The following is an 18,747-nucleotide window of genomic DNA, read 5'->3' as shown; positions in this document are numbered from 1 at the left end:
CCATATTACACATTTTTTGTAAACGAGAATTACGTTACACGCTCAACCTTTCCAAAATGTGCCTAAGATACACCACTTTTTGTTAACCAGTTTTTCAAAAAATGTGTAATATCATGCACCAATAAAATCATAACACGTGTCATAATTCAAGAAAAAATAAAATACTTAATTTACACCCTAATTAAATATTCTTTCTTAAAAAAACAAAAAAAAATAAAAGGATTCCCCTCCTCAACCCATCTCTCATCTTCCCCAACCCCTACTTTTAGTCATCTTCTCCATTAAAGTTTTTTCTGCCATTAAAATTATTGCCACCACCTTATCACCACCACTGTCACAGCAACAACAACCACCAACATTAAGTTTTAGAAGAAAACCCACAAACACCAAAAAACCCTTTCTTCGCACCTAAAAACATTATCAAGAAATTTGGGTTTTCATTATAGTCCATCGTATAGCTTATCTGAAAATAAAATTATGAAAATGCATTAATCATTGTCAACTAAGTCTGGAAATAAATCTGGAACAAAATTATTAACCATTATCATATTAACTGTGACACAAAATAAATGCATTGTTTTTAGCATTTCTGGAAAAAAAGAAAGGTGAGTGTCGAGCAGATCTGGAAACAAAATATAAATGAACAAGAAAGAGAAAAATTATTTAAAAAATAATAATGGAGGAATCAACCATTGATTTTAACAGATCTGAAAATATTTCAGTCAAACTTGGAGGAGATGAATGGTAAATTTAGAATTTGAATTTAACTCTAAAATTATTTTAGTGTTTCAGAGCTTAATGTATAAACAAAATTTTATTAAGTATCTTTTTAGAGTGGGGATTAACCATGAATAAGTGGAGTGGGGAAGAATAAAATGTGAAGTACTTTGATAAAGATAATCGGATCCATCTTTTGAAAGAACAAAACATAACCAGAATTTTAGAAAAGTTAAACCAATCGAATGAAAGATTCAAACTGAATTTGTTTAGATTGGTTTTTCTTTCGATTTTGTCCAACTTAAAGCACATTTACATATGAAGCATTTTAGGGATGAGAAAAATGGGTGGGGTGGTTGGATGTGGAAGAGGACCTAATTAAAAATAGAAAAACATAGAAATGATTTATAAAAAAATTAAAAATTAAAAAGACTGGACATGTAGCATTTATATAATGATCCATACCCAAATGTTTTACATTCACTCGTCTCTTGTAAGTATAAAACACGCGCGCTAGCTATAAAATATGGTGTGTCTTAGGCACACTTTGTAAAGGTCAAATGTGTAAAGTAATTTTTGTCCACAAAAAGTGTGTAATAGGGATTTGGTCCATAGTTCAGGGGGTAACTTATGTATTTTGCCTATGAGAAATGAGAGCATTCCCACAAAAAGACAACTTCCAATCCAAGTGTATAACATAAGCTTAACAATGAAAAAATAGTATGCAACTATGTCTAAATGCGTAAGGATAGTTCAACACGAAGAGATATCATGAAATAAACAACTTCAGGTAAGATTAATTCAACAATAAAAGAGGCACATGACAATAAGAGAGGTAACAATGCCAATTAAGGCATATAAGAGCAAATTTGAAAATAAAAGATAAAACATGAGTTAACAACATCAGGTAAAGCATGTAAGAGTAATTTAGCAATGGAAGATATAACATGATATGACAATGTTATTTTAATGCATGAAAGAGCCTACGAGTCTAAACCGGTCAACATTCCACATATAAGCTTGTGTACATACTCGTCACCTCGTGTACACATCTTTCACACAATTCAAATAACACAAATCCTAAGGGTTAGTTTTTCCACACAAGGTTAGGCAAGATAATTACCTCGACTAGGCCAAATCAACCCTCAAAAATAGCTTTTCCCTTAAAACATCCCTCCACACGGCTCAAATCTAACCAAAAATGACTTAATATCATCAAACAATGCAAGGGAAACCAATTACGATAAATAAAGCTGTGATCTTTACACAATTCTCCAAAAGTCAACAAAAGTCAACCCTAGGCCCGTCCAGTCAAAACCCGGTTCCAAGGGTAAATCTCAACTATCCATAACCCCACGAGTCCATATATGTATTTTGTTTTCAAATCCGAGTCAAAATCAAATCCTAAATTTTTATTTTTCAAAACTTAGACAAAAGTTCCCCAAAATCTCTTTCATTCTCATAAATTTAATTTTAAATCATTTATATAATCAAGAAATATAGTTGGAAATTGATTAGAACTACTTACCCAATGATTGTAGGTGAAAACCCCTCTCCAAATCGTCTTCTACCGAGTCTAGGGTTCTAAAATAAGAGAAAATGAGATAAAATCCCGACTCCCAGCCCTTTTGTCCAATTACAAATGTTGCAATTCTGAAGAATGCTTCGCAAATGAGGCACTGACATCCTATGCGGGAAGTCACAAATGCGACATGGGGTTCGCAATTGTGAACCCTATACCCATCGTAAATGCAACTAAAAATGTCGCAAAGGCGATCCTGCCCAGACTAGTATATCTGCTAGTTTTTGGAATTCGACATCAGGAAATGTTTTCACACCATCGACCGACATCGACTCATCCCAATATTTTCGCAAATGTGAACCAGGTATAGAAATTGCGATATATAAGTCCCTCTATCATCTTCGTAATTGCGATGTCGGTGCTCACAATTGCGATAACTGCAACACCAACACACCAGCAACCTATATTTGAGTCCAAACCATTTCGAAGCAAGTTTGAAACTCACCCGAGCACTCACGGCTCTAAACCAAATATCGACACAAGTCTAAAACATCATATGAACTGACTCGCGTGATCAAAACTCAAAAGTAACATCTAGAATTATGAATCGGACATTAAAATGCATGAAATCCAAGGAAGAGTTCAAGAACCACTAGAATTGCAACCAAGCGTCCGAGTCCTACCAAACCAACTTTAAATTACACCAAATTTTGCGGACAAGTTCCAAATAGCAAAACAAACCTATTCCAAGTCCCAAAACTAAATTTCAAACCCGATAGCTAAAAAGTCAACCTACGGTCAAACTTAGGGAAACTTCTAAACCTCAAATTGCCAACTTTTGGCAAAGCAAGTCAAATCAACCTAGGGACCTTCGAATTCAATTCCAGGTGGAACGCCTCGAACCTGGTCCTGGACATAACACGGCACCCAGTGCCTAACTACAAGTGATCGAGCGAACCAACTGGCTAGCTGAATCAGGATGTGATATCATAACATACTGAATACAGAAGATAAACTAACAATGTTGATATATTAAAAGTCTAAATGATATTAATCAAGTGCGGAAACACTAATATAGGTATGAAACATATATGTAGTCAACATTGCTTAACATGAAAAGCATGCGACTCTGTCTAACTGTTACTCTAGTCTATGAATCCTTTAATGAAGTACTAAAACACTGACTATCTGTAAATACTGAAAGAATCTAAAGTAATGATAATGCCCCGAAAGAACTGGGGCTCACCAAATAGCTAGTACGAGAATCCTAGCGCTCTGAATTGTCAACCTGTAAATCATTACCTGCATAGTGATATGCAGGCCCCGGGCAAAAGGGAAGTTAGTACATTTGAATTTTACTGGTATGTAAAGCAACTGAAAGAAAGAACTGTAAATGCTAAAACAGAATTGATAACTCATAACTGAAGTGATAACTATATCTAATAACTAAAATGATAAATGTTGAAACTGAAACTGAAATGATAGCTAATAACTGATAACTGAAATGAACAAAGAAACTAAGAATATGAATACTCCCTCTTCTGAATGATGAACCACCTGTTTATCTGAATGAATAAACTGTGGCCTCATGACCAATATATATGTGCACAAGCTGCAACCTCGGGTCTAAGTATACGTATACATAACTACGACCTCAGGCCCAAAGATGCATAAAGTATAAACTGCAGCCTCAGGCTCAAATATGTATAAATCATAAACTTCAGCCTCAAGCCCAAATACAGGTGTTCAACATTTAGGGATTTAAAATCAGGAATTGAGAATCATACTGCAATACATGATACTAAAATACAGAACCATACTGAGTTACATGATAATGGAATGCTGAATAGAACTAGACTGAAACATGTATTCATGAACTAATTATGAGAACTGAAGTTTCAACTGGTTATGACATGCTGAGTAATCTAGACTAAGACTAATGGGCATCGAACACAAGTCTATATTGATTTCGAGTTCTCGGGTTTGTTTTCACCCCAAAATATCTTCACCCTCTAATCGAATATCTAGAAAGGGTTAAAACAAACCCTTTCTAGAAGTCTATATTGGAACATACAATCATCTTGAATTCGAGTTCTCGGGTTTGTTTTCTCAACAATGATGTTCCAATCAAATATCAAATAATTTGAATGGTTTGTCCATATTAATAGGGTGTTGGAGAATTGAAATTAACGTATAATTACTATTAGAACTCACCTCGGATGGTGGAGGGACCTTTGAGGAGTTAGGTTCTTGATAGCTTCCATTTCTAGAGCAAGTTTTGTGTTTTAGGGTGTGGGATACGAAGTAGGGCTTATAAAATGACCCCTCGGGTGCACTCTCGCGCACTTGAATGCATCAGGGCAGTAGCACTTCCACAAGTGCATGGCCGCGCATGAGATCATCCGGGCGTGCACCTGGGCACGCATATTGTGCATTGTCCAGTAAAACGCACATACAATTTTTCACAGAGAACCGTTCGAGCTATACAATATATTGTTGGAAAGATATTTCAAAGGGATACAACTTTCATGTTTTAAGTTTTCTCCAATTCCTAACAGAATTTCATAAAATCAGGCTGAAATACAAGCCTTCCATAAACTTAGTCGATTTTATCTAATCTTATGCACCTCACTCTCCGTCTTGATTCCAAACGGCTATTTTCACCCATACTCATCTTGATTGGACTTTATATGTCTAAAATATAGTATTAATACTCATTTAACATGGCCACACCTAGTCTGAATTTACGGAGTGTTACATTATCTCCCCCTTGGGATCATTCATCCTCGAATGATTGTCCTGATTGTAACTATGGCTAGCGCTGGACCTTAAACGGGTTTGGTGGAAACATGTGATCATTGAACTTTCATGAACACTTGCATACTAAACTGAATGAATACATAATTACTAAACTGCTGAGATACTGAACTGAATGACTACTGCATTGACTTAATATTGAGCTGACTAAATACTGAAAGACATGGAGATTATAATATAAGGTCTGAATGAAAAGGTTAGTTACCTTTAACATTTCTCCAAAACACCCGCCGGCTATCATAGCATAACACAAGCCTCACAGGGCATCATAATGTGCATAACATGAAATATATACGTGAATACTGGTCTGGCGTGGATACGTGAATACTAAACTAACATGGATATATGAATACTGAACTGGCACAAATATTTGAGTACTGAACTGACATCAATATCTGAGTTCTAAGATAGCATGAATATCTGAGTACTGGACTGACATGAGTATCTGAGTATTGAACTGACATGAGTATCTTAGTACTAAACTGACATAAGTATCTGAGTATTGGAAACTTAAATGTCATAACATGACACGTGAAGTACTGGGTGTACAACCGCTAATTCTGGTGGCAACTCCAACTCATAAGCTATTTGTCTGACCCTTCGTAGGATCTTATATGACCCGATGTATCTGGGACTGAGCATTCCTTTCTTCCCAAATCTTATAACAACTTTCATAGGCCAAACTTTCAGAAACACCCAATCATTAACTTGAAACTCTAGGTCTCTATGCCGCACGTCTGAATAGGACTTTTGGTGGATCTGAGCCATCTTCAAATGCTCTTGAATCAACTTGACTTTCTCCATAGTCTTATAGACCAAATTTGGTCCCAACAACTCTGCTCCTCTAACTTCGAACCAACCAATTGGTGATCTATACCTTCGCTAATACAGAGCTTCGTACGGTACCATCTTGATGTTAGAATGGTAGCTGTTATTATTAGCAAACTCAATGAGAGGTATGTGGTCATCCCAATTACCTTTAACATCGAGGACGTATCCTCAAGTGTTTGAATAATACGCTCTGCATGTCCATCTCTCCGAGGATGAAAAACACGTGCCTAATCCTTTCTGAAAGGACTTCTAAAAGTTCATTGTAAACTGAGCACCACGATATGAAATGATGGATAGCGGAGTCCCATGCACTCTGACGATTTTTTGGATATATAACTTGGCGTAATCCTCTACTGAATCTATAGTCTCACTAGCAAGAGGTGAGCTGGCTTGTTAAGTCAATCTACAATCACCCAATCAAATTGTGCTTTCAAAATGAGCGAGATAATCCTGTTATAAAGTCCATATTTACCATCTCCACTCAAGAATATGTGTATTCTGTGGTAAAACACTAGGCTTTCTGATGCTCGACTTTCACTTGCAAATAATTCGGACACTTGGCCACAAAGTATGCGACGTTCTTTTTCATGTCGTTCTACCAATAAATCTCCTTAAGACCATGATACATCTTTGTGGAACCTGAGTAAATGGAATACTTGAAATTCCGGGCTTAAGACATAATCCGCTCTCTAAGCCCATCTATGTCTGAAATACACAGTCCATCTTCGTACCTCAAAGTACCATCATCTCCCCTTTGTACAAAAGCCAGTATCTTATGTTTGTGAATCATATCTTTCACCTGCAACAAGTAGGGATCATCAAACTGTTTCTCCTTCACTTCGGCTACTAAGGAGGAACAAGTCTTGTTCTGGACAACAACTCCACCATCTTCGGTGTCCGAAAGTCGAAATCCTAGCTTGACTAAGTGTTGAACTTCTTTCACCACAGTTCTCTTGTCTACCTCAATCATGAGCTATACTCCCCATACTTGATTATCTTTTTAAGGTACTTCCTGAAAATACTTATAGTATTGTTGTGAGCTACGTCTTTGACCACTACTCTGAATATTAGAGTCTCATGTAATGGCACTACCCTCATGATACATAACTAGGCATGATTTTATAGTTTTTATATCTCATGCTAACTATGCGGGTTTAAAATCTCTAACCAGACTTACTGACGATTTTCACATCTCTCTCTTAGACCAAAGGTTAAGGTTTTCTACTTGTGGATTCTTCTCTTTTGTTGGGATCCGAACAACTTTTTCTTATCTTCTGTAATTCTTTGCACTTTACGTCAATGAAGACTCACCTTCCGACTTACTTTTGAGCAATCCTTCTTACTAGGAAAAACTATATTACCTACATAAATGGAATGCTAATGTATTCACAACTATCATACACAATCTTAATGATTTAACTCTGCTCACACTGCCAATCTTGGAGAACCCCCTTTTCAATAACTCTTAAAGGCTATTCTTCTGTATCTTGCTCTCTTACTGCCTAATTGATTTTTTTTCTTCCACTGTCATTGTACTTTGGGTTTAACTTAAAGTCTTTGGGTTCTAACACACATTCGGTATTTCAAATTGTCATCCACTCATTAGAGCTAACCTGGCTAAGTAAATCAAATTGCACCTCTACTAGCTCTGCTGAAATTGCTAATTCACTATATCTACTCAAAACTTACATATTATTCATTTACTAACCACCTGTTATGCTTTGAATAACTAAGTTAAGCATAAGGTTATTCCTAATTTCCCTCACTATCCGACCCTATTCAACGGTCGCATACTTTTTTTTAACTATGTACATAGATCATACTTAGGGAAATTTCATCTGTCTTAAACGAAATCGAAATATCTAACCCCAAACTTTCTATATATTTCAAAATCATATCAGACTATAAACATCCAGGGTAGATACTTAGTCACATCACCTAAAGAGGAAATGTCATATCTTTTATCTCACAATAATAACTTCTTCTTATAGTAACTTACTAACGTGGTACTTTCTAGTTCTAATTTAAATAAATATGAACAACTTAAATCATTCCCTAAAATTCAATATCGGTTGCTCTTGATTCTTATTTCATATATCATAACTTCTTAGTCATATGCATGAGTCGTGTGAAAAAATACATCTTTGGCAATAACAAACGTTTCTGACTCCTAGGTATTTTGCCCTTAAGCTCTTTTCCATCCAAAACAATAGTGATCAATTCTATGCTCGCTGTGATTAAATTCTTAACATGTTACATTGTGGGGTCTGATATCTAAATTATCATCATCCCACCCGTGGCTCCATTTCCAATAATTAAAATGAAATTGTTCTGTGAAGTAAAACACATACAGATACACTACCATATACAAACTTCTCTTTCAGAGTGTACCATCATCTGATAAATCACTTCCTCCACAATCTGGTAAGTCTTGGGTCTTAATCCGAACCTAAAACGTGCAAAGCTTTTGCTATAATCATTGTTACTTGCATTTTCTTTTAGCACTCATAGGCATTACTGTATACTCATAAGTCACCAGAATTTTGATACACTGAAAATTAGATATCTGGTAATTATAAACATATAACTGAATACAATCATACTGAATAAAAATAAACATGCTAACTGAAAAACTGTATAACTGGTAATTGAGGAAAACTGATAACTATAAAACATGATAACTATTTTTGTACTTTTTGATAAGTTTATTCTCTAATATGTACTACTATCCATTGCATCCCACTTTCAACATCCTCTCAAGTCTCATTTGTTACCAATCTGTACTCCATAATTATACCCCAATGGGCAATCATCCTCTCTAGGACCTTGGGTTTTTCTTGCCCGTCGCTTGGGTATTCGATACATCTAGAATTCTGTAGGAAGAGAAGGTTACTTATTGCTCTACTCTTGGTCTAGAATAGAAATAATGAGACAATCCTAAATGTCTTGGTAGTTAACCATTTATATGCATGGACGGCACATACATATAAAGGAAACTCCACTGGACACGGCTTCATAAACTCTCTAGGACACTTGAACCTAGTGCTCTGATACCAAGCTTTGTCATGCCCCGAACCTGGGCCTGGACATAACACGACATCTGGTGCCTGACTATATGTGACCGAGCGAACTAACTGGTTGGCAGAATCAGCATGTGATATCATAACATACTAAATACGGAAGATAAACTAACACATGTTGATACACTGAAAGTCTGAATGATATAAATCAAGTGCGAAAACACTAATATAGGTCTGAAACATATTTGTAGTCAACATTGCTTAACATGAAAAGCATGCGACTCTGTCTAATTGTTACTCTAATCTATGAAGCCTTTAATGAAGTACTGAAATATTGATTGTCTGTAAATACTGAAAGACTCTAAAGTAATGATAATGCCCCGAAAGAACTGGAGCTCACCAAATAGCTGGTACGAGAATCCTAGCGCTCTGAATTATCAACCTATAAATCATTACCTGCATCGTGAGATGCAGGCCCCGGGTGAAAGGGACGCCAGTACATTTGAATCGCATTGGTATGTAAAGCAACTAAAAGAAAGAACTGTAAATGCTGAAACTAAAACTGAATTGATAACTGATAACTAAAGTGCTAACTAATATCTGATAACTGATAACTGATAACTGAAATGAACAAAGGAAGTAAGGATATGAATACTTTTTCTTCTGAATGATGAACCACTTATTTATCTGAATGAATAAATTGCGGCCTCATGCCCAATATATATGTGCACAAACTGCGGCCTCGGGCCCAAGTATACGTATACATAACTACGGCCTCAGGCCCAAAGATGCATAAAGCATAAACTGCGGTTTCAGGCCCAAAGATGCATAAAGCATAAACTGCGGCCTCAGGCCCAAATACAGGTGTTAAATATTCAAGGATTTAAAATCAGGAATTGAGAATCATACTGCAACACATGATACTGAAATACTGAACCATACTGAGTTACATGATATTGGAATGCTGAATAGAACTAGACTAAGACATGTATTCATGAACTGATTATGAGAATTGAAGTTTCAACTAGTTATGACATGCTGAGTAATCTAGACTGAGACTCATGGGCATCAAATACAAGTCTATATTGATTACACATTGAGCTCACAACATTCAGAATGAAAGTCATGAACGAATTATGAAGATAGAGAATAGAAGTTCTGCAACTATTCAAGGCACTAAGCTTCTATATTTCAGAGGCAATTAGTAACGTTGTAAAAGAAACGTAGTGTAGAGAGAATCATTAACATTCCCAAACGTAGAGAGTTAGCCTCACATACCTTAAGTTCCTTCTCTTGAGCATAATACAACATTCGTCAACCCTTTCAACTTTAATCTACATCAATACAAGTCAAAGGAATTCTATATTAGCAATAATACTCATATTTTGGTCACTTAGGCATTTTATCAATACTTGGTGGACATAAAGATTCATAGCCCTTATTAATGGTATTTTTACATCCAATAACCAATTCTCTTGCTCCTAGATAATTCTAAAATCTCAAATTGCTATAATCAATATCATTCTTCATCACCCATAAGATAAACAACACCCTTAACCAACAATCAATAACCAACAACCCAAACCTATAACTATTCATGCTTTTCTATCAAACCCATCAACTCATATCTCATGAACTTAGAGTCTATAATCATTAATCCAATACTATAATCAATTAGAGGGTGAAGATATTACCTTTTGACGTTCAATCATCTTGAATTTGAGTTCTAGGGTTTCTTTTCTCAACAATGATGTCCCAATCGAATATCTAATAATTTGAAGGGTTTACCCATGTTTATAAGGTATTGGAGAATTAAAATTAACTTAGAATAACCATTAGAACTCACCTTGGATGGTGGAGGGACCTTTGAGGAGTTTGGTTCTTGAGAGCTTCCCTTTCTAGAGCAATTTTTTGTATTTTGGGGTGTAGGAAACGAAGTAGGGCTTATAAAATGACCCCCCGGGTGCGCTCCTGCACACCTAAATGCGCCTCAGGGCAGTAGCACTGCCAAAAGTGCGCGGCCGTGCATGGGAACATCCGGGCGCGCACATGGGCACACATACAGCGCATTGTCCAGTAAAACACACATAAAATTTTTCACAAAGATCCGTTTGGGCTCCAAAATATATCGTTGGAAAGCTATTTCAAAGGGCTAAAATTTTTATGTTTTTAAGTGTCTCCAATTCCTAACAGAATATTATGAAATCAGGCTGAAAGATAGACCTTCCATAAACTTAGTTGATTTTATCGAATCTTATGCACCTCACTCTTCGTCTTGATTCCAAATGACTATTTCCACCCATACTCATTCCGATATGACTTCATATGTCTAAAATATAACATTAATACTCATTTAACATGTCCACACATAGTCTGAATTTACGGAGTGTTACACCAGGCATACGCCTAAGTCCAAAATTACGATACGAACCTATTAATTTTATCGAAACACCGTTCCAGGGTTATTTTCACAAAAGTCATACCTTGGTCAATATTTTCAACTTAGGCTTCTAAATCAAGAATCAAATGGTCCAAATCAACCCAAAACCTTTTCGAAACGAAACCGACCCGCAAGTCATAAAACCACAAATATACATGTGTGAAGCATCAAAAGGGGAAACGGGACTCAAATACACAAAAGGACTGGTCGGGTCGTTACAAGGTATTGCTAGTACTGGATGATATAGATTTTTGCTAGGCTCCTCCATGCCATCTTCAACTACTATAAAGAGCCCGCTATAGTTTCTGTGGGTAATTTGAGTCTAGTTTATTTATGTACTTAGTTATCCATTGTCATAGAATCTCCATGTACATTGTGGGCATGTATTTAAGTTTAGAGCATTATCATTTATTCATGAAAATTATGTATAATGTATTGAGAAGGTTTTTGGGCCATTGAGCCAAATGTATATGATTTAATTTCTTAAAGATTTATTGTTATCATAAATTATGTATTCTCCAAGTCTAAGCGTAAAGGAATGACTGGTCCACCTGGTTACAAGTTTAAGGCACATGTTGTGTCGCGCTCACTAAGGTTGGAGCGTGATAATGAACATCCATACATGATGCGCCTAAGGTAAATCAACGTATAGGTTGGTACATATAAGATACTATGGCGATCTTAGGTTTAAGGATCACTTGCACAACCTCCACATGAGTACTTCATTATTGACAAGCGTTCATTAAGGTTTTCTAAAAAAATTAGTCAATCCAGTGAGCTCATTATCTAATGAGCACCCATATTCTTTAATTAGTGTTACATATTGTTTACCCGAAAAATGGATAGAGTTGAATTTATACGCAGTTCCGAAGATATGTGGTACAACTTAACACAAAATGCAAAGATAAATAAAAATGTGAATATGGATTGGAGAAAAAGTAATCTAGACAAGGCAATCATGAACAGTTCACTTAGGATTTAACAAAAATAGAATCAGTCTAAGAAACTGTAATGATCACCCTTTCTTGTAGAGGAAATAATACTTTTGCTATAATGTAAATCTCAGAAAAAAGATGTCCTTACAGAAATAATAACCAAGCCTCTTTATAGTGGAGAGATTTGGCTCCAAGTATAATAAAATAAACACATATACAAGCGGATATGAGATTAACCACACTCTCCATGCGTAGAATGTGCCAATCTAACTGGTTTACCAGTACCCATTCTCAAAAAATCATAACGACAAAATGTTTAAGAGTAGGGCTTTCGAGGCATCAAGGTCTCATTGGTATGATTGCTAGCATAACCCTCAAATTCGTTTCCCTAATTCAAGGATTTCATCATCGTCTTCAAATTATATATAAACAAGACACAACAAGATGATGAAGATTGCCTTTATTATAATCATACATATAATGAAAAGATTTGTTACAATAATGTACCTATCACATCTTAATATGATTGGCTTGAGGGTGTATTTCCAACACTAAGATTAATAAAAGTCTACTACCGACTACCGTATCTTTGTTGGTGAAAACTTGATATAGTGAAAAAGTAAGAAACGAATTGCATCTCAACCAAATGCAGAATTTGAATTCAAAGCTATGGCATAGTCCTCATGTGAGATTATGTGGACACATCATCTTTTGACTGAAACTAGAGCGAAGCATCCTACACCAGCAAAACTTAGGAGCTATAATCAAGTTGCCCTTGTATATCATAAAAGAACAAAACATATTGAGATTGATTTTCATTTTATTGTGAGAAGATTCAAGAAAACATGATTTTCAGTTGTTATGTGAAGATAAAAGAGCAACTAGCTGATGTATTCACAATAGCGTAGAATGGAGCTCAAGTTGATTGCTTTTGTAAAAAGCTAACGCCCCGTTTTGAGGGGAGTGTTACAAAAATGAGCTAAGACCTACTTCTTAGTAATGTACATAGGCCCGGTATATGTAGCAGATTTGTTAGAATCTTATGACACTTTTCTTAATTGGACTCAATGTATATGTATTTACATCTTGTATTTTTTTGCAATTACAAGAGAAATTCCACCATCACCTTGGTACATTACACTGATGAATGAATTCCTATATGCTAATATTTATTAAAAAGAAACAAAAGAACCAATAAAATCTACTGCTAATATTCAAATGTTGGGACTTCATCAAAAGTAGAAGAAAATGCCTTATATACGGTCCTATCGATGATGTTTCTATAGGGATCCTCCTCTCTCTTTTTAAGCAAGTAGTTCATACTATTTTGAACTTCAGCTTTTATCTGCAAATACAATTCTCTTGCCTTTTCTCTGTCTTTCAACATCTCCTGCCTTCCCTTTGTATGAACAGGTTTTCCAAACAAGTAGTAAAAACGCCCGGGAACCTTTGGTAAAAGGCCTGGAACATATAATGTTTGGTTGGCGACCTCCCCTGTCATGTCAGCCCTGTAATCAGGCGGTTCATCATGTAGCATCGATGGTTTAAAAATAAAGAAGCAAGCTTGGAGCAAACAATAAACATGACAATAGCGTACAAGCAACCATTAGTTACCTAAACATGACAATAGCATATAAGCAACCATTAGTTACCTTAATCTTACGCCCATCCTGGCTGCCCGTTCATTGTTATTTCTTATGCGATCACTCAGTATGGGAACTTTTGACAGGTCATCATAGTCGAGGACCAACTGCAAATAAAAGAAGATGACATCAGAATGAAAAACGCTGAGATGCACCAGACATCTGTACAGCTATGAACCAACCACCTGCAGTTGTTCGGTTTACTTTTCTAGACCTTCAAGTAGAAAAGGGACTTATGTGATCCCTAAGGCATATTTACTTCTCTAACAAAACAATTTCAATTTACACAAGGTCTCAAAACTTGGAAGGAGGGTGCTTAAAAGATTGCAACTTTTTTTCTCATCAAACTGTCCAAAAAGCCGGGACTCCTTATGCTTCTGTACATAAACCACACTCATTCAGTCGCAACATGAGTTCCCACTCTTCTATTTTGTACTGTTTGATTCAATTTTGGGTTGTTTTGAAGTAAACATCCACTTTTACTGAAAATAAACTTCATATCGTTCTTTTTGTTTTACATTTGGATACCATGTACCAGTAAGTATTACATGAAAGTACTTTGAACTCATCAAAACTACTTTTCGCCTGTTCCATTTTAGAAACTAAAACATAGAATACAGGGCCAACATTTCCATCACCTAGATATGAAGCGCACACACTTCAACAAAGAATCCTTAGAAGGTTTCCCAAATATGCCTCATAGAGTGTCTCCCTCTGTGTGTGTGTGTGTATAAATGTATATAAAATTTGATCTTCTAAAATGGAAGTATCAAATCAAATATAATTGAAACATTAATAGGAGAAATTTAAAGGTGGTTGTGAAATAAAGAATGCCATTGCATAAAGATTAAAGAAGATATTAAAATGGAAAATTGCTGTTTGAAAGTGTAATGAAGCATCAATCAACTAATAATTGAATCATAAATAGGATAAAATCTATATTGCGCGGACTCGGATCCTCCAAAAATAGTGAGCAACATAGGATAAAATTAAAAGATATCCAGTTATTTTCTAAGTATTTCATAACTGAAGTAAAGCATGCCATTTCATGAAGGATAAATACAAATGCACGAATCAGGAATAGCCATTTCCTCTCTTCCTACTGTAGTTCTTAATTGAACGAGTTATTTGGTTAAGAGCAATGAGGATAATTATGGTTCGGAGATTCTACTTTTATACCTTATACCCTTCATAATTTCATTGCCTTCAAGAAAATTGGTTTTTCAGATAATGCTGAACTAGAGAAACACGCATATTGTATAATGCAATAACTGGTGAATACAACATTAATTCTTTCAGCAGAAGAAATTTTAGAGAACCAATCGTCATTATTTCTTATATTCTTATTAGAGAAAGTAGCACGTAGGAATATCATTAACATACTTGTGCTATGTCATCTTCTCCTACAACTCCAAATGGCACGATTGTAGCACCAAACCGTGCAGCCATTCTGACGAATTCTGGTTGATCAGGCCAAATCACCTTATACTCTTCTCCCTGGCATAAACTGAAACCATCAAATTGAGAAGTAACATCACAATAAGTAGTAGCTGAGGTTATATAGTTTCACAGCGAATCAGAAGCAAACTGGAAGATTGCTGTCAACCTTTCTTCCTTTTCCCTAGTAACTATCCCTTAAAAATTAGCAACGAGGACTTAAAATTTGCAGCAAGACAACCCCCATTACAAACCTTTACAAACAGCCATAGTCAGAAATGTTTTTGGGGCGATTTTCTTTCAGCAAAAATTAGTGTGTGATTCTTCTTAATTAGCTCTCCTTCAGTACTATATCCTGTTTTTTCCTCGCAACTACTTCAATGGAGAATATTTAAAGAAAAAGTTGACCTTCTCGACTCGGAGAAAATCTTCTGAGCTAATGACTGAAAAAAAGCACCTGTTTGGCAATGTCATATGAAATTTTGAAAACCATCGCCATATTACAGTTTTTCTAGTCACAAAGAGGAATTGTGACCATGTTATGCACGGATAACTGTCTTTTTACTAGGGGAGTCCTGATTTAAGAGCAGCGATGCACTCATGATAGTTACCCTAATGAAGCAGTTTTTGAGTCGGACCAACTGCAGTACATCTATTAGCATATTGTTTGAACAGTCATGGTTGACATTATGTCAAAATTATCATGCACATCGAGCAGTCAGAAACATCTTTTGCATTTTGTACTTCTAATTTTCTTGATGTTGAAGACCTAAATATGTATCGACAAAAGAAGACCGAAATAAGTAAATAATTTTTTTCATCCTCTACCAATGTACACAAATAGACAATATTCTCTCCCTCTAATTACTTAATCTTATAGAAAATGTTAGATATACAATAAACATTTTGATCATACAAGCTTATATAGACTAAAAACACAAATTGAAAAAAGCGAACTGTTGATTCTGAACAAAAATACACGTTACCATTTTAGCTATGCAGATGCGCACACATGCATACATACAGAAACACAGCTTTCCAGAACTGATTTCACCATTTATATTAATACCTCGTATTCTATACAGACAGATGCTATATGGAAATTCATATATGCTTAGCTGTATAGCAAATGCCCCTTTTAGGGGTTTACTGGCATCTGAGGTATCCCATACCCTGACCTTATACATCCTACTGTTACATATATAATTTTCCAGTATCAACTCCATTATTTCAACTGTAGCAAAAAGTAGTTAGACTAGGAAAGCATTTGACCAAAATCTGGTCCTACTTTAGGCAGCTTGAAGGTTAAGGCATGAACAAAGATTTTGCAAGGCTTCACATTAAAAGTATAATAGAAGGTCAACTGAATTAAGAGCAGGATGAAAGCACACCTTACGATGTAAGGCTTCACGGGCACCACCAGGATACAACAGCACATGCGATTTTGTTGAAAGCAACTTAAAGAAGTTGCTAGCTGTGACAGGCGATGCCCCGTATAGTCTCAGCAAATCTAAGAACGAGACTTCATTTGTCTGATTCTCAGTCAGCTGCGAAAATAATGTTGGATGTGCTATACCACGAACTAAAATTTTTCTCTCCCTCAAAAATTCTTCCACAAGAGGGACAAGTTCTACACCCATAAGCATGTGATAACCCACCAATAATGTAGGACCTTCATCTGGGATCCCTGCTAGCCCTCTCACTATTTTCCCATCTTCCATTGTGGACAACATAACTGGACTAGTAAAGTTGAGATACCATCTGCAAATACACATTACTTAATATTAGCCTCAATATGCAGAATATCAATGAGCATCTGCAAATACATTATACATAATATTAGCCTCAATTTATGCATTTACACCATAGGACGATAGCTCTAGAAGTACTGACGGGACATAAGATTCATTTTTAGTGTTAAAAGAAAAGAAAGACAAATGCATCAGGTTATAAATACAGAATCAATAAAATCTTAGGAGACCATCTAAATGAGATTCAGTTAATCTTCTGTCCTTACATTTAAGTAAAATAAAGGAGCATGAGATGCATTGACTGTGATAAATTAGAAGTTAGGATTTGTTCATAACAATAAGTTAAGAATCGTTTTTCCATTTGATTTCAAATGAGGAGCATGAGATGCACTATGACGATGACAGCGAAAAATTAGAAGTTAGGAATTGTTCATAAAGGGCCCTCGTTGAAACAAAGCCAAGAGTCCAACAGGTAATCAAACTAAACTTCACAAGTCATCAGGTAAAAACTATATATGTTTCAAGGGATTCTAAGTCTGAGCTAAAGTAAAAATCTGTTGAATCCTTTTAATTCTAGATTGCTCTTAGAGCATATCTTCGTGCATGTATGAAACATTCCCATCAGCATACATACATAAATACATACATACATACATAAATACATACATACATACATACATACGTACACACACACACACACACATATATATATATATATACACAAAAGAAACTTGAAGCATTTGTGTTTTTTCTCAACAGTTGTGTATTATGCCAAGTGGATAAAGTATAGGTGTTCAGCAATTGTAGGTAAGAATAGGAAGAGAATATTTTTTCTTAGAAAATGCTCAAGTTCTATCAGGCTACTTAAGGCCACTTGATATGATTACAACCACCAAATACATCCCTATTTATACTATTCAAAAAACAATTCAAGAATCTTGCATAACTAACAAGATACACATATCACAACTTCCTAAAAGACTTCTCGAAAAACTAATAGATAATATCGAAGAACTTAGCATGTTGAGTGATTGAGCATGATGAGTGGAAAGTGTGAGACAGTGAGATTGAGTACTCTGAGAGTGTGAGTACATGAGATCATCTCTAAGATACATTGCATTTGATATGCACACTTGGCATACAGGCATAGAGATGCATTTTCCTCATGTTTTATGGTATTATGCCACTCTCTCTCTCTCTCTCTCTCTCTCTCTCTCTCTCACACACACACACACACACACACACACACACACATATATATATATATATATATATATATATATATATATATATATATATATATAGATGTATTTTCCTTATGCCATTTGAAAATGAAACATTTACCTATTGAAAGCTTTGGAAAAAATTACAGCTTTCAAGCTTACTCATATTTTTGGCGATTTCGGTAAAGGATTTGAGTTTTCACTGATATACTTGAAAAGCAGACCAATTTTCTGAAACTATGGACGAGCTGAGTATTTTATCTTTGAGTTACTTCTTTTATTACTTTCATTATATTGTTATAAACTGTTGTTGCCTATTGGTGTTGGACTTTGACCCTCGTCCCAACTCGTCACTACTTTTAACCTAAGGTTAGGTTTATTACTTATTGAGTACATGGGGTCGGTTGTACT

The 18,747-nt window shown here is 35.5% G+C and overlaps 1 protein-coding gene across 1 annotated transcript in view; it reads right to left on the bottom strand.

Annotated features, from left to right (window-relative positions):
• Window positions 1-13,310: 13,310 nt before the first annotated feature.
• Window positions 13,311-18,747, bottom strand: part of LOC107787845 (phytyl ester synthase 1, chloroplastic) — a 28,171-nt gene continuing 22,734 nt past the window's right edge. The window contains exons 10-13 of the mRNA XM_016609453.2: window positions 16,754-17,123; window positions 15,309-15,422; window positions 13,935-14,032; window positions 13,311-13,790 (exon numbers count right to left, since the gene is read on the bottom strand). Of these exons, the coding sequence (XP_016464939.1) occupies window positions 13,490-13,790; window positions 13,935-14,032; window positions 15,309-15,422; window positions 16,754-17,123 (883 nt within the window). The 3' untranslated portion in view covers window positions 13,311-13,489. The remainder of the gene's footprint in view (window positions 13,791-13,934; window positions 14,033-15,308; window positions 15,423-16,753; window positions 17,124-18,747) is intronic.

This window comes from Nicotiana tabacum, chromosome 21 (assembly GCF_000715075.1).
Source record: "Nicotiana tabacum cultivar K326 chromosome 21, ASM71507v2, whole genome shotgun sequence".
NCBI lineage: Eukaryota > Viridiplantae > Streptophyta > Magnoliopsida > Solanales > Solanaceae > Nicotiana > Nicotiana tabacum.
The sequence above is the reverse complement of the archived record's forward strand: the minus strand, read 5'-3'. Positions and strand labels throughout refer to the sequence as shown.